This window comes from Aquarana catesbeiana, linkage group LG05 (genome assembly GCF_042186555.1).
Source record: "Aquarana catesbeiana isolate 2022-GZ linkage group LG05, ASM4218655v1, whole genome shotgun sequence".
Lineage (NCBI taxonomy): Eukaryota > Metazoa > Chordata > Amphibia > Anura > Ranidae > Aquarana > Aquarana catesbeiana.
The window spans coordinates 459876261-459896215 of NC_133328.1; the positions used below are offsets into that span (position 1 = coordinate 459876261).

Below are 19955 nucleotides of genomic sequence, written 5' to 3' on the forward strand. Positions count from 1 at the left end.
GCTTCAATGAGCTCCGTTTACAGAGGGCATAAACAACAAGAATGTGAATAAGGCTTTAAGGTACCTCATATCAGACACAACTGATCTGTGAATGGAGCAGTTAATAAAATACAAGCATAAAACATGCTACTTCATGTTTACTTTGATTCTATAGCTGGCCATATATTAATTTGTTCAGCCAGTGGGTTATATATAGAAAACGGTACCCTAAATAAACTACGCTACAAACATATCCATTTAAATAAAGAGACTTTTAAGGTATCAATGTAATAAAATATATTCACAAAATAACCTTGTTTAACCTCCCTGGCGGTATTCCCAAGTGTGGCTCGGGGTGAATTTTCATTACCTAAAGCGGTAACCCAGAGCCACACTCGGGATCACATCGCAGGATCCATGTACAGCTTACTTACCTTGTCCCCAGGATCTTGTAATGTCTCCCCGCTGTGTGTGCGATCTGTGTCTCCGCTCGATCCATCACAGTGTCAGGCTCTGTTCCCTGCGAGCGTCGCGATGCACGGGGACGGAGCCCGGCGCCAAATTCAAAAAGTGAAAAACACATAACACATACAGTACACTGTAATCTGTAAGATTACAGTGTACTGTATCAAATTATTTCACATCCCTTTTGTCCCTAGTGCTTTGTCCAGTGCCCTGCGTGCAGTTTTATATTATAAATACTGTTCTTACTGCCTGGAAACTTGAGATTATTCATAGCAACCAAAAAGTGTCCCTTTATGTCAAAAAATGGTTTTAGACGAGCTAGAAAACAGTGATAAATTAGAATCACTTGCAGAACTGAGCGATAGTGATTCATGGGAAAATTTATCATCAAACACTGAAATTGACAACAGCGACAATTCTGCAACTGAGCAAATTTCAGTGTTTTTGATTTGATTACATTATTGAATAAATTTTATTATTATTATTATATTATCATTTGTTATAATTATTTATCGTTATTTATTATATTATAATTTATGATTTCGTGTTTCAAACTTTATCATACCCGGGATGTCTACTAGACTCTTGTTTGGACAGATTTAAGTGAGTTATTCCTAAAGCCCCGTACACACGATCGGATTTTCTGACGGGAAATGTTGGATGTCAGGCTGTTGGCGGAAAATCCAACCGTGTGCATGCTCCATCGGACAATTGTTGTCGGACTTTCCGCCAACAGATGTTGGCTAGCATGTCTTCAAATTTTCCGCCAACAAATGTGTGTTGTCAGTTTTTCCGATCGTGTGTAAAGTCCAAAGTACAAACACGCATGCTCAGAAACAGAAGTGGTCGGTCTTGTAAACTAGCATTTGTAATAGAGAATTAACATTCGTGACGTGGCAAATTATGAAATCTTGAAATGCAGCGCACATTCTCTTCTTCTTTAATGGGATAATAATGAAGCTGCTTTGCTAGTGATACTGATGGAGTTATTGCAAACAAATTTTCAAAGGTTTTTGTTTTTCTAGTGATATCAAGAATAATACTATTATGCTTTTTTTTTGTTTGTGCAAGTTACAACAACACTGTTATCCCATAGTTTTTAAGATCAAAGATACAACTATGTTGGTGTTCCTTGTCAATTTTACATTGTATTTTTTAAAATGTAACTGCCTGCTCCCAAACTGTCATTTGAAGTAAAACACATAGCCAAGTATTATTCTCCACAAAAAAAAAAAAAATTAGACATGCTATCTGCCAATAGAACTTAACCAAAAAGAAAATATACCAAATCAAATCATTATTTAACCAAAAAAATAATGTCAAAGCATTAACTCCAAGGCCAATAATAAATAATACATTATCTCCTCTGATCCCGCAACAGGTTGATGAACTGAAACTAACTGAAAAGCACGAAATGAAAAGAGCAAACTGAAAGGCGCTAAATGAAAAACGCGAAAATAAAAGCGTGAATCAACACTCACCAAACTTCTTCTAACACAAAATTAGCAGAAGGAGCCCAAAGGGTGGCACTAAAGAGCTGAAAAACCATATAGGACGTCTAGTACATAGTGTGACCGTGTGTATGCAAGACAAGTTGGAGCCAAGGCCCTTTGAACAAAATTCCACAGTTTTGTGCGATCGTGTGCACGAGGCATAAGAATTACAGGCCTACAATATAAAACGCCAAATTTCCATGCGAAACATTGTACCACTTTGAGCATCAAAAATCTGACATAATCATACCACCAGGGAGGTTAAAAATCTAAAGACTTTTACATGAAAACATTTTTAAAATCACACTGGACAAGATTATGTGCCATAACAAGAATCCGCTTTTTTATTGTACAAGAGTCTCAATAAGCGCTATATCCTTCCTAACTTTTCAAAACCTACTGCTTGGTTCATACACGTTATATCTATTATTTTAATCTAAAAATTGGTTTATAAACTGAACTATAACTGAACATATGAGGTGAATTAGTTGATATAATGTATATGACCCAAGCCTTAGGTTTTACTATATTAAAGAAACATTGTACTTATTGAGACTCTACTACAATGAAAAAGTGGATTCTTGCTATGGCACTTATTCATGTGTGATTTTATAATGTTTTTATATTATTGGGAATATGAATACAAGATTTGAAATGCTTGACTAACATTATATTTTACTTTTGATATAAAGATACCTTGAAAGTCCCCTTATTTGAAAGGTATATCTGTAGTCTACAATGTACTCAAGTAAAGGTCCTTTGTAAGACAGAAAAGATTTTTAAAGGCCCTGCAGTGTACAATTTTGTATAATTTGCATCCCAATAAACAGTAGCTTACATTTGAAATTACACCGGCTTCTTTCTGTTATAATAGGCTTCATGTAAAGAAACACAGGTGAAATTCAATGAAAGTGACCATTATACTATTTCTACTTCATTGTTCCTGAACAATCAACTCAGATCTGTCTCTGTATCATTTATTGTGTTTACTGGCATTACTTCAGCTTGCTATACAAGGAAAAGTAAATGTGAAAATAATGCTACAGATGAGAAATATAATAATGCGTTCCAAAGCATTCGATGATTTACACATGAAGTTGAGATTGTTGTGCTAGGTCTACCCAGTATAATGCTTCATCGCTCACATTCAAATTTTATCTGAATTCTCATCCTTTAATTTTTGTTTTGTTTTACTCAAATGTTTATAGATAAACTTAAAAAAAAAAAAAAAAAATTTTTTTTGATCTAATACAGCCATGAGTCTTTTTGGGAAAGATGCAACAAGTTTTTCACACGTGGATTTGGGGATCCTCTGCCATTCCTCCTTGCAGATCCTCTCCAGTTCTGTCAGGTTGGATGGTAAACGTTGGTGGACAGCCATTTTTAGGTCTCTCCAGAGATGCTCAATTGGGTTTAAGTCAAAAGCAGCCAAAAAGACTCATGGCTGTATTAGATAAAAAGGGTGCTTCTACTAAATACTGAGCAAAGGGTCTGAATACTTAGGACCATGTGATATTTCAGTTTTTCTTTTTTAATAAATCTGCAAAAATGTCAACAATTCTGTGTTTTTCTGTCAATATGGGGTGCTGTGTGTACATTAATGAGGAAAAAAAATGAACTTAAATGTTTTAGGCTGCAATATAACAAAGAGTGAAAAATGTAAAATGTAATATATATATTGTGCAAAAGTTGGTTGTATGCTCTTGCAAAAAGTAACAAAATTAATAGTTTTCATTGGTCAATTTAAAAAACCTAATGGTGCATAAACAGAAAAAACATATGACAAATCAAGTCAACTTTGATATGTCTACCCTTTGTCTTCAAACTGCTTACACGCAGTCAAAGAATAAGTTCACTATATTTAGGGTGTAAAATGTAACATGTTACTAACGAAGCAGCCTCCAAACCCACCCAAGTCCCTGTTGGACAGCAGGCCAGGGATCTTCTCTCTGCACCTGCTGTCACAATTTAAATAACAAAGGGGTCCTGCGGGGATCCGTCCACCCGGCCGTGTCATTCATTCTTTGAATGAGGGAATTATAATTACCCTCAGCCATTGCGGCTGATGGCTTGTACTTTTCACTGAGCTACCAGGGCGCTGATAACCACTCTAGATAGTTCATCGATGCATTTTATTACTCAGTAACTTCCGTCCGTACGGGGTACAGGCAGACAGCTACACTGACAGCCTGCAGGAGTCTGAGATTGCACCTGCGATCTGTTGATCGCAGGTGAAATGCTTTACAGGTTCATAATAACAGTAACAAATGCAATTTTTTTTATCTGCAAAAAGATGTGCATTTATTATTTATTTTAAAAGGTGAAATTATCCTTTAAGGATTTTGTGGGCATATGGTCCAGATTTGTCAGGCATGTGGTCCAGTGCATAATTTAACTATGTGCCAGTGATAAATAAGATAACATGTAGGTTAAAATACAATCATTAAATCAAGCAAAATAAGCCATGTAGGAGGATTAGAGTTGGGTAAAAGCCAAGCTCTTGTAAAAATTTGAGATTGCTTAAGTTCAATGTACCAAAATATTGCAAAATGGCAAACTGAGCACAGCAACAACATACAAGGTGTTCTTACTACATCAATATGATCTCTCACAGGTTCCTGTGTTTTCAGATGTGCTGCCCAGGCTCTTCTGCAGAAGCACTAAGAAACAGGCAACACTGAAGACCTAAAACGCTGTGGTTGGTCAAGGAGATTTAGTGCAGTGAATGAAAAACACATCACGCTGACTTCCTTTAAAGGGGTTGAAAACCCACTTTTTGGATTTCTACCTATAGGTAAGCCTAGAATAAGGCTTACCTATAGGTAGTGGAAATATCTCCTAAACGTGCGCCGTTTAGGAGATATTTCAGTTCCAATGGTACATGCGCGGGGAAGAAACGAAACTAAGTGCCGTTTCTTCCATAGCCTGTGCTGTTAATCGCGGTTCCCGTGCAAATGCACGGGAGTAACGTCATGCGGCTCTGGCGAATCACAGCGCCGGAGTCCGCGGCCCAGAAGGAAGAGGGGCCAGAAGATGGACCCTGCCTACACAGGGGACATTGCTGGATTCTTTTGCAGGTAAGTGGCACATAATGGGCTAGTATGCGATGCATACTAGCCCATAATGCTTTTCATTTTCAGGCTTTGCAGTGAGCAAAAGAGGAAGTAAAACCCATATCTAACAGAAGAACTGTGATAAGCTTGGAACAATCTACCTGTTCCTTAAAACACTGTGTGCAAGTCTACCTTGGAGAACTGATGCTGTTTTAAAGGCAGAGGGTCGATACACTGAATATGATTGATTTAGGTTTATAGTATATACAGTATATACAGGGAGGGAGCTCCAGCACACATCCTGACATCCTGTGATTGAAAGCCTCAACTCTGCTCAAGTGTGCTGTGTGAAGGGGGGGTCCCTTCCCTCTAATAAGCTCCTAGTTCTCTTCAATGAGTGCAACTTCAGCCCCCCATCTGAAAAAACGATGGACTCTAAAAGGCTGTAGAGAAGAGGAGGCCGCAAATAAACAGGTACAATATATGTAGTAGGATTTGATTAATCTCTTTAAATCATACCAGTCACTTCAGTGGGCATACAAAGTATGCTAAAAAATAAGACAACATGTTGCAAGGCATAGTGATATACACAGTAATCAGACAATATCATACCTCATATAAAGTAATGATGCCATATGTTTGGGCAGGCTCCCTCCACTGCAGGAAAATCTTCTCCTCAAATGTGCTGCTTTGGATTGATTCTAAAGGTACAGCACCCGGTACTAGTAAATAGAGAAAAACAGCATTGTGTATTTAATACAATGCATTACATCCATCATACCCTCAATGTAGCAAAGAATACTACAGCTCATGTTAAAAAGAAATAATATTTAAACATCACCTCATCCAAAACTGATATTTTTGTTGTTGGTAGACACTGGAGAGATATACCACCAGACAATTCCTTACATCGCTTAAGGACACTACCAGTGAGATTTATGTGCTCAATATTCTGTTACAGAAAATTAAATAGGAGGAGGTGGAATAAGCAAAGGTCAATGGGGACAATAAAAAATTAATGACCCATATGGTATGGAGATCTCAATGTTGGTATGTGCAAGATATAAAAGAAACAAAGGGGCTAACAATGCTCCTCAGGCTTCACCTATAACTAAAATATCACTATTTGGGGAAACAGGTTAAACCAAAAAATTGACATTGTACCACTAAGGATGTAGAGGATAAGTACATTGATACGGAAAGCTGCTCAACATAGAGTTTTACACAGGTGTGTTTCACCAACGCAGCTCTCTTTCAATTTGGGGAATCTTACTGACAAACAGAATACAAAAAAAGGCCTGGTGCATTAACTGATTAAAAAAAAAGTTTATTGAACTACAACAAGCCAAAAACAAACTCACAAGATGTACACAGACCAAAAGTTTTGTATCTATAAAGCCAAAGGGTCGGGATGTGTAGATGTGTCAGCAAGACCTGTGCATCACTCAGACAACCAGGCTGATGTTTTTTTGTGGGACAAGCTTCTTTCTTCAGAGCATAGTTAGTCAGTGTATTCCATCATCTTTTAAACAATTAAATAGTCTGAGTGATGTGTAGGTCTTGACGATACATTTCCATATGCCAACCTCTTCTCACTTTGGCACATTTGCGGCCATCTTGTGAGTATGTTTTTGGCTTGTTGTAATTCGAAAAACATTTTTATTGAGTAATGCACCAAGCCTTTGTGCCCTCTCTTTTTTCTGTATTCTGTCAATCACTGTTTGGTGGACTAAAAATTTTTTTTTTTAGATTTTCAAACAAAACTAATACAGCTTTATGTTTGGTTAATATTTAGTACAAAATTGTGTTTCCGCTTGCAGATTGAGATTTTATAACAGTAGTTGTTGATTAGGGAGGCTCAGTTATTGCAGGGAAATGCTTGGACTACTTTATATTCTTTAAAGAAAACAGAGGATTGCTATGCTGAAATATATATCCACATGGATGTACAGCTAAGTAATAAATTATGAACACACTGGATCTGAATATTACCGGTGCACACATTAATGCAGACAAGTGCTGTTCTTTGCTGATATACTATTGTGTATACATCATTGATTTACTACAGACATTCCAAAACCTATTTTTACATTATGAAATCTGCACTTTAGAAGAATTCAATTTATTTTAGTACATCTAAAAAGTATAGATGACAAGAGAGTCAAGCAGGTGTTTTTTTTATCAGAAACCATTTGATGTCTAATTTATTTTGGCATTTAGTGGTCACTGAAGTCCCTGCCAGAGCTCTCCTATAGGCACAATATATGTGCAAGTGCTTGACTTAAGGGCCATAACAGAAAATTCTGCATTCAGTGACTGTGACAGCATCTGTCAAATATAGTGTTACAATTGACATTCATCTTTATAGGAAAAGATAGTTCCAATAATTTAATATGGCTTATCTGATTTAAATGCTCTAAACTTCAGCATTGAAATATGATGCACAATAGTGTTTCTTATTTGGGTTTAGAAAAAGAATCCAATGACATATCAAAGTAAATGGTAGATATATTAAAACATAGCGTTGTAAAAGTTCAGACGTTGTATTTCATGTGATAAGGCTATAACAGTTACACATCTTTAGCTGTGTATAGCCAAAGGTATTCAGGGGTTCTTATTTATGGAAATCCTGGCTATAAAAAATTACATCAGGTGGCATTACACTCTATAACAATTGCCCAAAAAGAATAATGAAAAAGAACAGGCTGGTAGTAAAACAGTAACTATAACAGAGGTCTTGTATTTTCTACAGTGGTCTATTAAGATGCCTCCTCCCCTGACTTCTCTGTCAAGAGCAATGGCACAACCATCCACCCATCCCCACATGTCAGGGTACTAGGTGTTATCCTGGATTCTGAACTCTCCTTTCAGCCCCACATCCCATAACTTTCCAAAGCTTGCCGTCTCAACCTCCGCAATATCTCTAAACTACGTCCCTTTCTAACCAATGAAACCACAAAGCTCCTGATTCACTCCCTGGTTATCTCTCGCCTTGACTACTGCAACTCACTCCTCATTGGCTTACCTTTAAACAGACTATCCCCCCTGCAGTCCATCATGAATGCTGCTGCCAGACTTATCCACCTTACAAACCGCTCAGTGTCTGCTACCCCTCTCTGCCAATCCCTCCATTGGCTACCAATCGCCCAACGAATTAAATTCAAAATACTAACAATAAGTTACAAAGCCATCCACAACTCTGCCCCCAGCTACATCACGAACCTAGTCTCAAAATACCAACCTAATCGCCATCTCCGTTCCTCCCAAGACCTCCTGCTCTCTAGCTCCCTCATCACCTCCTCCCATATCCGCCTCCGGGACTTCTCCCGAGCCTCGCCCATCCTCTGGAATTCCCTACCCCAATCTGTCAGACTGTCTCCAAATTTATCCACTTTTAGGCGATCCCTGAAAACTTTCCTCTTCAGAGAAGCCTATCCTGCCTCCATCTAATAACTGCACTATTTTCTCCATTAGCTCATCCCCCACAGCTATTACCCTTTTGTATAACTTGACCCTCCCTCCTAGATTGTAAGCTCTAACGAGTAGGGCCCTCTGATTCCTCCTGTATTGAATTGTATTGTACTTGTATTGTCTGCCCTAATGTTGTAAAGCGCTGCGTAAACTGTCGGCGCTATATAAATCCTGTATAATAATAAAATAATAATAATAATAATTAAGATTTAGGATTTCAATTTTTCAGAGGGTGACTAAGTGGGATTTGCTCAGAAAATATTTCAGGTCAGAGTGTTACATCATCTACAAAGAAGCAAAGGGCTCCAAAGTCAACAAATTTTCATCCTGGTTAAATTAGCGATTCCAAACATTAATTTGTATGGGGTGTGGTCATTAGATATTTGGAGAACTATTGACAGTAGGGGATTTCCTTTCTCTTCCATCATCTCACTACTGATAATCTAGCTGCTATGAAAATGTGGGTTATGAATGATTTGTGCTTTAATGGTGGGGTCCAAACAAATAGCGAGGATACAAGACTTATAGTTGTTGATTTTGTATACTTCGCCCTCTAAAATAAGGATTGCAGAGGATTCATTTAGGATGTCATTGGCATAAAGGCCAACTTTATGCTCTGTGCTTCCAACAATGACACTTAAAAGTCCAGGGTCAGAGCAGATAAACTCCAGAATCGGTTCCATGACTAGAGCAGTAAAGAGGGGTATCTCTGATGAGTACCATTAGTTATTCCTCGAAGAGTTTGAGAGAAGTCACCAAGTTCACACTCTAGGGCTGGGGGAGATGTAAAGCTTATTGATTGCTGAGCTTTAGCAGCTGTTTCTACCAGAGAAAAGCTCCCTATCATGGACCCTATCAAATGCCTCTCTGCATCTAAGGAGAGAAGCAGAGAGGGTGTTCAATGCTGTTTAGCCAATTAAATTAGGTCTATAAATCTTCTGGTCTCCTCTGAGGTCTGGTAACCAACAACAAATCCTATAGATCAAAAAGTTGCAGGAGGCACCAACACAGGATGGAGCTGTGGGAGCCTAAGGTAGCGATGTGCCACGTCCTAAATTTTAATTAAATAAAAAGGAAGTAGAAAAAATGGACTTTCCAGGCACCAATCATAGAAATGTTTTATCTAACATTAATTACATTAAATGTTTTATTAACAATTAATACATTACAATAAAAAAACATTTAAAATACTGCAAACTATTTGCAATAGCAACTAAACCTCTCCAATGTGGACTATAAATGTCAAAAATCATGTCATGCAAGACCTGTAAGATAATAACATTTACTGTAAGCTCATAGGCTCTACATGTTTCATGAAAACTCCCTTCTTTAGGCGCTTGATAAGCACTCTAAGGAGAGAAAGAGGCAGATAATTGTAACAATTGTATAATCTTCATTAAATATATAAAAAAGGTCTCAACAAGTGCATAGAGGATTGCAGGACAACATCAAAAGACAGCCAAAACATAGGCATGTAAAGTGCGCAGCAAGCAACATGTATCTATCTGGCACATCCTTACATGTTGCTTGCTATGGACTTTGCATGCCTATGTTTTGGCCGTCTTTTGATGTTGTCCTGCAATCCTTTATGCACTTGTTGAGACCTTTTTTATATATTTAATGAAGATTATACAATTGTTACCGTACAATTATCTGCTTCTTTCTCTCATTAGAATGCTTATCAAGCTCCTGAAGAAACAAAACATGTAGAGCCTATGAGCTTACAGTAAATGTTATCTTACATGTCTTGCATGACATGATTTTTGACATTTATAGTCCACATTGGAGAGGTTTAGTTGCTTTTGCAAATAGTTTGCAGTATTTTAAATGTTTTTTTATTGTAATGTATTAATTGTTAATAAAATGTTATTGTTAATTTTTCAATGATTGGTGCCTGGAAAGTCCATTTTTTTTACTCAACAACAAATCCTACTTGGTATGGATGCACAATGATGTCTGCTAATCAGTTTGCCAAGAGCTTAGTATATATTTTAGTGTTGGCATTTAGGAGGGTAATGGTTAACTGGGTGGTCTGGGAATTTGCCTGTGTTTAGGGATAGTGACAATAAGTGCTTTAATCCCAAGAGAATTCCCTATCTGCTTAAAAATTCTACACAGATGCGGCGAGAGCATGCTTCCATATGTTTTGTAATATTCTCTATCAAACCCATTGGGTCCTGGGGCTTTATGAAGAGGATATCTCATCATTTTTTTTTAATCTTTGATTCTGAAAATGGCATGGAGAAAGTAGAGAAGTGGTTGTTAGGAGTCACTGTCTTATGGACTTATGGAGCCTAGAAACACTGGAGTGGATCCGCTTTCACTTATTGTAAAGGACAAAGGTTTACTGAGGAAAAATAAGCATCAAAAGGATTAAAACAGTAAACAGGCAGACAGACATTTGCACAAAGTGATCTATTCTGATACGTAAAGTGTATGTATATTTTTTTTAGGTAAAATAGGGAAGGGTTAAAACCCCTATGAGATTATTTTTTGCTGTTTGTGTTTCGCTGGGGAGGTTTCTTCCAACTTCTAGTCCTGGAGACGCAATTCCTATTTTATAGAGTTGTTATAGAAATAGGTATCTCAATTTGGGGATTTTCCCTCTCACTTTGCTCTGGTGACAACAAAGTTTTAGATTTCCCAACACATTCTGTCTCTGTGACAATGGTCACTGGACAAATAAAGGGGTAAATCTCCTCAACAGACAGAAATATAAAAAATGACTGGGGGTCTAACCTATCCCCAATCCATAACCTCATCCCATATCCAAAACTTTGAAAAATGCCTTTACACTTTAATTTTCAACAGTATGGCAAACAAAGCATCATCTCCCCCTACCTACTACAGCTTAAAAAAATCAACTGAATTATATTAATATTAGGTTTTAAATATTGATAAATTGCTTTTTTAAAGTGGCATTTCACTCTTTCAATCAACATTGACTATTTTTAATCCTTGCGCTGCTAACATTAGTAAATAAATACAGTTGCAAAGTATATCATATTTATTTAAAAGTTTTTGTTTTACATTTCTTAAAGTGGTTGTTAAGCCACTCTAACATGTATGCACCATTAGTGCTGTCTCCTATTGTAGTGTCCCCCTCTATGTGTGATTTAAAAAAAAAAAAAATGCTGCAAATACCTAATTTCAGTGAGGCGATCCGCGATCACATGACCAGCCAGCTCCCTCCATTCCTGCTCCGACAGATGCAGCAAGAGGGGCCAAAATGTCCCTGCTGATGTCAGTCAGGAGGGGAGGAAGAGAGAGTCGGTCGGTCATGTGATCGCGGATCGAGGCTCTTAAATTAGGTATTTACAGGGGACACTACAATAGGAGACAGTGCTGATGGTGCATACATGTTACAGTTATGCAAGCAGCAGGAAAGGGGGGGCGGTACTGTCACAAGCTGACAGGCAGGGAGGGGGACAGAGGAGCAGAGAGGAGACAGATAGCAGGGCTGCGGATGATGGAGACATGTAAACTAACCACGGTGTCAGGGCTCAGCAGCCATGATACACTGTAGTCATTTTACATAGGGGAGGGTAGAAACTGGCAGGATCAGCCAGGTTTATTAGGTGTTACAGGGGGCGAAATGACACAGCACAAGCACTGTGTCATATAACATGCTTTAAAGGAGCAGAATCCATTTTTTGGGTTAAGAAACGCTTTAAGTTACCTCCTGGTTTCCAGGCCTAGGGAAATGAATTCATACATTCCAGGAGTCTTCAGGAGGTGAGGAGGGCTTTTCTCAGCTAAACCCACCCTCCTGCCTGCATGCGTGAGCTAAGAGATGAATTCTGGGAAGTAAATGCTACATGAATCACCTGTCCTTCCTCCAGGTGGTCACAGCAAAAAATGCTTTTCAAAGTGATTTCTATGCAAAATAAAGCATGGAGACATGGAGGGGTAAGTTTGCTCTGAAAATTAAAAATGAATCAAACAGCGTTTTTGGTGCTTAGATGCAGTGTAGTTCCACTTTAATATATGTACATACAGTAAGTGCATTTAGTCTCAAGTATGCCACTATAAGAGACAGAGAGCAACACTAAGAATTATACCCATTGACCAACCTCCTCCTATCCCCAGTATATTTATACTGACCCCTGTACACACTGGAAGAAGGTCTACAGTGATTTAGGTATTTTATTGGTGTGTTAACCTCATTTGCAAAGGAATGGGCAATACAAAGATGGCAGAAGTCTTTATGCAAGATGAAAGCCTCATTTAGTTACCTCCTCAAAAGGTGCAGATCTCAACAAGATTTTCACCTTGCCTGATAGTAGGAAAGGGCCTCCATTCGGTTATTCCATCTATGAGAACTTACCATCTTCATCAGTCTGTACTATGAGCTCCTGACTTTCCTTCTTTCCCTCTGGATTCATAAGCACCAGCTTGACACTGACATTGGTGAATGGAGTCAGACTAGCGATGGTGTGCTGGGGGTGGGAGTTATCTGTATCCCAGCTCACTTCCTCTCTGACTTGTTCCTGTCCTCCAACCTGGTATCTGTACAGAATTGTCAGATTGTAACTGTGACAACGTGTGACATTGTATCCAAATGGCTCCCAGCGAATGGTTATTTGTCTGGACTGTATGTCAACCACTTGCAGTTTCCGTGGACCGTGCATGGGATCTATGGAGAAATGGAACAATAGCACATATGTTGGTATAGCGTAAGCTTTGCCATATGATTTTAGGAAAAGCAAGCACCATATATAGCCACATAGATACATAAAAAGTTGCATCACTGTTTCTGAAGTAAGAGCATAATTATTTTTAAATTATCAGAAGTTAATGGAAATGTTATTGATACATTGAAGAATATTAGTGATAATGCAATTTATGAATTAGCTAACAAACATTAACAAATTAACTTAAACACTTATGGACTGCCCACAATACTTTTATTAAGGGCAGGCAGCACAGGCAGGCTGGATCACGTACGTGTATGTCAGCATGCCCCTCCTGCAACCGCTGTGTACACTGGACACAGCAGATTATGGATCCCGGTACTCGTGGCCCAGTGATTATGTGATCGCTATGCAATCACATGATCACAATGTTAACAAAGCTGTTATGAATGAATTCATTCATAACAGCTGTGTTTCCTATGCTGTTATTGGCCCACAGCTATCACAAAGTACCTGGGCTAATCACAGCACCCTGTACCATGTAATTAGCTGCAGCCAATCACAGCTCACTATTGATGAATGTAACCCATCTTCATTGTAACAACAAAGTGTAAAAAACAAAAATCCCTGATCACCCCCTCAGAGTAGTACAGTGTTACTATGGTGACACTGAACTACTCCGATGAAATGATGAAAGCATGTAAAAAAATTGATTAAAAATGAAAAAAGTTTTTTTTTTTTTTTACATACCATCAACAGTCAGAATCCCTGATCATTGCCACATCAGTCATATGATGACGCTGTACTAGACTGGTGACAGTCCATCTGGGACTCTCCTTTCTGATTGGCTGAGACACAGCAGCTGCGCCTTTGGCTCCCACTGCTGTTAATCAAAGTCAGTTAGCTAATCAGGAGAAAGAGGGGGCAGAGCCAAACCATGGCTCAGTGCCTGAATGTACACACGGAGCTGCAGCTCGGCTTGGGTGCCCCCATAGCAAGCTGCTTGCTGTGGGGGGCACTCAACAGGAGGGAGAGGTCAGGAGTGCCAAAAAGGGACCAGAGAAAATGAGGCTCTGGGCTGCTCTGCGCAAACTCACTGCACAAGGCAGGTAAGTATAACATGTTTGTTATTTTTAAAGTAAAAAAAAACAAGACTTTAGTATAACTTTAAGGCTTGAGACAAATATTTTTACATAGTTACATTGATCCAACTTTGAGCAATGTAACTTTGCTATACTATACCTGGCTGACCCCCTCTCGAAGATGGAAATCACTGTAGTAGGCACTGCTGCCACTCCAATAGCTTTCTTGTTCAGTGCCAAGTGGGTGATTGTCACAGGCACCATTCATAGATCACCTTGCATTTTCACAATTAATGCAAACAGTTTTCTGATTGGATGAGATTAAGAGTGGGGACACCTCAAAGAATCAGAAAAAAAAGACAAAGGAGAACACTTCTAAAGGTAGCCACAAACTGTATGCACTTGCAAATAAAAAAGCTGATGAAATCTCCTCATCTGATAAATAGGCTGTCACTACACTTATATGTAATCAGAGAATGCTTTGCATCCAATGAGAAAGTTCAACGTGTTTTCAGTAAGCAGCAGGGCAGCTACTCAGCACAGGACCTGGGCAGTAGTGGATATTGTAGTAGCAATGTCTACTTCTGCGATTTCCAGCTTCCAGAAGGATCAGCCAGGTAGAGTATAGGCATATTTACACTGGTCCAAGCTTGACCAATGTAACTATGTAAAAATATCCATACCTGAAATTCATCTTCTCCCCTGTGTGAGCCATTGTAGCTGTACATTGGCTTTTTAAGATGCTGTAGCAGGCGCGCATGCCCGCAGCGTGCTCCGGAGCCCATGCGTGTTCCCAGCAGGCGCGATGACCGCGATTGCTCGTGACAGAGCGAGAACTGGGGTCTGTGTGTGTAAACGCACAAATCCTGGTTCTGTCAGGGGAGAGGAGAGAGATTGTGTGTACCTACTAAGTAGGAACAATGATCTCTCTCCTCCTCCAGTCAGCCACATTCCCCCCACAGTTAGAACACACACGAGGGAATACATTTAACCCCTTTATCACCCCCTAGTGTTAACCCCTTCCCTGCCAGTGACATTTATACAGTAATTAGTGGCTATTTTTAGCTCTGATCGCTGTATAAATGTCACTGGTCCCAAAAAAGTGTCAAAAGTGTCCGATCTGTCCGTCGCAATGCTGCAGTCCTGATAAAAATCGCAGATCACCACCATTACTAGTATAAAAAAAAAATAATAATAAAAATGCCATAAATCTATCCCCTATTTTGTAGACACTATAACTTTTGCGCAAACCAATCAATATACGCAATTTTTTTTACCAAAAATATGTAGAAGAATACATATCGGCCTAAACCGATGAAGAGATTTGCTTTTTTTAATTTTTTGGGAGATATTTGTTATAGCAAAAAGTACAAAGTATTATGGTTTTTCAAAATTGTCACTCCTTTTTATTTATAGCGCAAAAAATAAAAATTGCAGAGGTGATCAAATACCACCAAAAGAAAGCTCTATTTGTGGGGGAAAAAAAGGACATAAATTTTGTTTGGGTACAACTTCGCACGACTGCGCAATTGTCAGTTAAAATGACGCAGTGCCGCATCGCAAAAAAATGGCTTGGTCAGGAATGGGGCAAATCCTTCCGGGCTGAAGTGGTTAAAAAGTGTTAGCTGGATTTTGGCTTTAATTTGTTAAGCAGCCCATACATGGAGCAAATGTCTTTTCTGCAACCACAGGCTGTTGACAGGGGAACCGCATGCAAAGTCCGGCAGCCTGGTTGGTACACTCAGCCTGTCCATACATATTTGCAGTCTCAGCCGGTCACTGCTGAACTGTTGATTCAAACTCTCTATGGCCGGCCTAAGTCAAGTTCATCTAAATCTGACAATGGCTTCTAACACTATTCTCTCCCCTGATTGACAGTGCTGTTGCCAAAGGTGTCCACTGCGCCTCCATCTAGCGTGAAGGCACTCTAAAACAAGAAGTGTGTAACTGGCTAGATAACCAGGTGAAAATAAAGTAAAAAACAGCCAAAAAAAGAAAATGAATGCAGCCACCACATTTAATGATTGGTAAGTTGCAATAGATTAGGATTTGTATTTTGGGTTTACCACTTTAAATATCCTTTCACAACTGAATACAACACTGTCACAGTAATGACAAAAAAAGAGCCCCATGTATAAAACTTGAAAATGAGCATAATGGCCTCAATTCTCTAACAACAGCTGTCCTTTTATTTAAAGGTGCTAAAGGAAAACATGTATTTTGTTGATATGAGTAACACATTTAGTTCTTCCATTTTTGTTGTTCTTGAGCTGGCCACAGGCAGTTCGAATCTCGGCCTGATCAGCAGGGACCGGCCGAGATTTTAAATCATGTATGGGCAGGTTGAATGTACGATCGATCAACTTGAGTGCAGTTATCCTGTCGGATTTTACATGCAATTATTGCTAGTGGCTATTAGGCCGGGTTCACACTGGTGCGACACGACAGCCGTCCTACTTTGGATCCGACTTTGCCCCGCGACTTAAAGCTGACATACATCCGACTCTCAATGCACGGGGATCTGACTTGGATCCCCGCCAATACCAGGTACTGTGTTTGGTATCAATCTTGAGGGAGAACTCCATGCCAAATTTAAAATAAAAAACCAGCATGGGTTCCCCCTCCAAGAGCATACCAGGCACTTGGGTCTGGTATGGATCTTAAGGGGAACCTCCTACGCCGAAAAAACAGCGTGGTGGTACCCCCCCAAATCCATACCAGACCCTTATCCGAGCACGCAGTCCGGCAGGTCAGGAAAAGGGGTGGGGACGAGCGAGTGCCACCCTTTCCTGAACTGTACCAAGCTGCATGCCCCCAACATGGGGGGTGGGTGCTTTGGGGCGGGGGGTGCCCTGCAGCCCCCCACCCCAAAGCACCTTGTCCCCATGTTGATGAGGACAAGGGCCTCTTCCCAACAACCCTGGCCATTGGTTGTCGGGGTCTGCGGGCGGGGGGCTTATCGGAATCCGGGAGCCCCCTTTAATAAGATCCCAGCCCCCCACCCTATGTGAATGAGTATGGGGTACATTGTACCCCTACCCATTCACCTAGGAAAAAAAGTGTCAATAAAAAAACACACTAAACAGGTTTTTTAAATAATTTATTAGGCAGCTCCAGGGGTCTTCTTCCGACTTCGGGGGACTCTTTCTTCTTCTCTGCAGTCTCTTCCTTCTTCTCCGCGCTCTCTGGCTTCTTCTCCGCGCTCTCCAGTTCTTCTCCCGCTCTCCGGTATCTTCTGCCGGGCTCCTCCGCTATCTTCTGCTCTTTTGCCCGCTCTTTTGCTAGTGGTGGCCCGGCCTTCACCGTTTTCTTCCCTCTTTTCTTCGTCCGATGTTAACACGACGCTCTCGCCCACTGTAATGCCATGTGCGTGGTCCGCAACGACTTATATAGGGATGGGGCGTGGTCACCGGGTGATGTCACAGGGTGACCCCGCCCATTATAACATCAAGTCCCATCATGCCCCGGGACTGTGATGTCATAAGGGGCGGGGTCACCGGGTGACCACGCCCCATCCCTATATAAGTCGTTGCGGACCGCGCACACGGCAATACATTGGTAGAGAGCGTCGTGTCAACATCGGAAGAAGAGAAGATGGCAGAGAAGACCGGGCCACCGCTAGCAAAAGAGTCCGCAAAAGAGCAGAAAATATCGGAGGAGCCCGGCAGAAGATGCCGGAGAACGGAAGAAGACCCCCAGAGCTGCCTAATAAATTACTTTAAAAACCCGTCGTGTGTTTTTTTTATTGACACTTTTTTTTCCTAGGTGAATGAGTAGGGGTACGATGTACCCCATACTCATTCACATAGGGTGGGAGGCTGGGATCTGGGGGCCCTCTTATTAAAGGGGGCTCCCCGATTCCGATAAGCCCCCCGCCCGCAGACCCCGACAACCAACGGCCAGGGTTGTCGGGAAAAGGCCCTTTGTCCTCATCAACATGGGGACAAGGTGCTTTGGGGTGGGGGGTGCAGGGTGCCCCCCTGCCTCAAAGCACCTACCCCCCATGTTGAGGGCATGCGGCCTGGTACGGTTTAGGAGGGGGGGTGCTCACTCGTCCTCGCCCCTTTCCTGGCCAGGCTGCATGCTCGGATAAGGGTCTGGTATGGATTTGGGGGGACCCCCACGCCGTTTTTTCGGCGTAGGGGGTTCCCCTTAAGATTCATACCAGACCCAAGGGCCTGGTATGCTCTTGGAGCGGGAACCCATGCAGGTTTTTTATTTAAAATTTGGCGTGGATTTCCTTCTCAAGATCATCTGAGCACAAGTCGCATGCCAAAGTCGGATCATGCAAGACGGCAATCCGACTTTGATTGGACTTCAATTATAGTCAATGGGCTGAAGTAGGATCAAAGTCGGACCAAAGTAGTACAGGGAGCATTTTCAAAGTCAGACCGACTTGTGTTAGTTAGGACTTGTGACCAGTTAGGACGGCTCCTATAGGGAAACATTGATTTTCACACGTGAGGCATCATGAGCTCCCAATGTTGGAGTGCTTGTCGCACTGGTGTGAACCCAGCCTTATAGCCACTAGGAGTAATCACTTTGTTCTCCCCTCTTCCCCTCCCCCCCGGGAGAACACAATGGCTTTGCCAGAGGAATTCCCCCATCAGCACACTGGGGGTTATTTACGAAAGGCAAACCCACTTTGCACTACAAGTGGACTTGGAAGTGCAGTCGCTGTAAATCTGAGGGGAAGATCTGAAATGAGGGGAAGCTCTGCTGATTTTATCATCCAATCATGTGCAAGCTAAAATGCTGTTTTTATATTCCTTGCATGTCCCCCTCGGATTTACAGTGACTGCACTTCCAAGTGCACTTGCAGTGCACTTGTAGTGGAAAGTGGATTTGCCTTTCGTAAATAACCCCCACTGTGTTGATGGGGAAATTAGTCGATTTTCTTTCCTGCAAACAGCAGGAAAGAAAATTGCTCCATCTATGGTGGGCTTAATGCAAAATGTGCAAACACAAACGTCTTTTGTGATTAGTGGTATGAATATAAAAAGTGCTATGTATATAGATGTGAAGTGAAAACATTGCTGACTGTTTCTGTAATCTTTTTTAAAAACAGTAAAATTTTGACACAGATTCTAACCTTTCCCTACTCCTGGATTTACATACACTTGAATTTAATTTTCTACAAGAAAGAAAAATAACCTACTCCTGACACAAAGTACCTATAGTTGCATGTTGTAAGGCAGTGCCGGTAAAATATATAGCTTCACAAGAGAAAGTTAACTTTCTATGGATGGCGACGGTGCTGTGAGGAATACAATTCTATCTCCTTTAACTTTTCTTAAAGGTTACAAAGCTGTTTTTAGTGTGTCCCAGTTTACTTGATAAAGCAGCAGTGTCTCCCACAGAATTATCACCATTTATGATCAGTCCCACTAGCATGAATCATGGGGTCAGCTGAGTCACTCTAGGTCCGCTGATTCATGAGGAGAGAGTTAGATTGCTTCTTTGCCGAGTGCAATGTTTGTCACGTCTGAAGTTTAGTCAGGTAATGCCTATCAATTCCCCTGACTGCGCCTATAGCACTCGACATACACCAGTGCTCTTCTCCTGCCAGCGTACGCTGGGTATCAAGCAATGAAGCCTGACAGGTGCAGCTCTGACCTGAGGGAGTAACTGGCCCATATTTAGCCTGTGGCACTTCTGAATCCTATTTAATCAGTGATTTTCGCTTCTTGTTCACTTGCTGTATGCTTCAGGAACTGACTGATAGAATCAATTTCCATTGCTAGTAGAATTCATAGTTCATTCCTTTTGAATTTAGTG

The 19955-nt window shown here is 40.6% G+C and overlaps 1 protein-coding gene across 10 annotated transcripts in view; it reads right to left on the reverse strand.

The window, feature by feature from the left end:
* Positions 1-19955, reverse strand: part of PTPRM (protein tyrosine phosphatase receptor type M) — a 1075005-nt gene that overhangs the window by 534054 nt on the left and 520996 nt on the right. For all 10 annotated transcript variants that reach the window (XM_073631370.1, XM_073631374.1, XM_073631369.1 and 7 more), the window contains exons 8-9: positions 12789-13097; positions 5603-5712 (exon numbers count right to left, since the gene is read on the reverse strand). In XM_073631370.1, coding sequence (XP_073487471.1) covers positions 5603-5712; positions 12789-13097 — 419 coding nt within the window. The remainder of the gene's footprint in view (positions 1-5602; positions 5713-12788; positions 13098-19955) is intronic.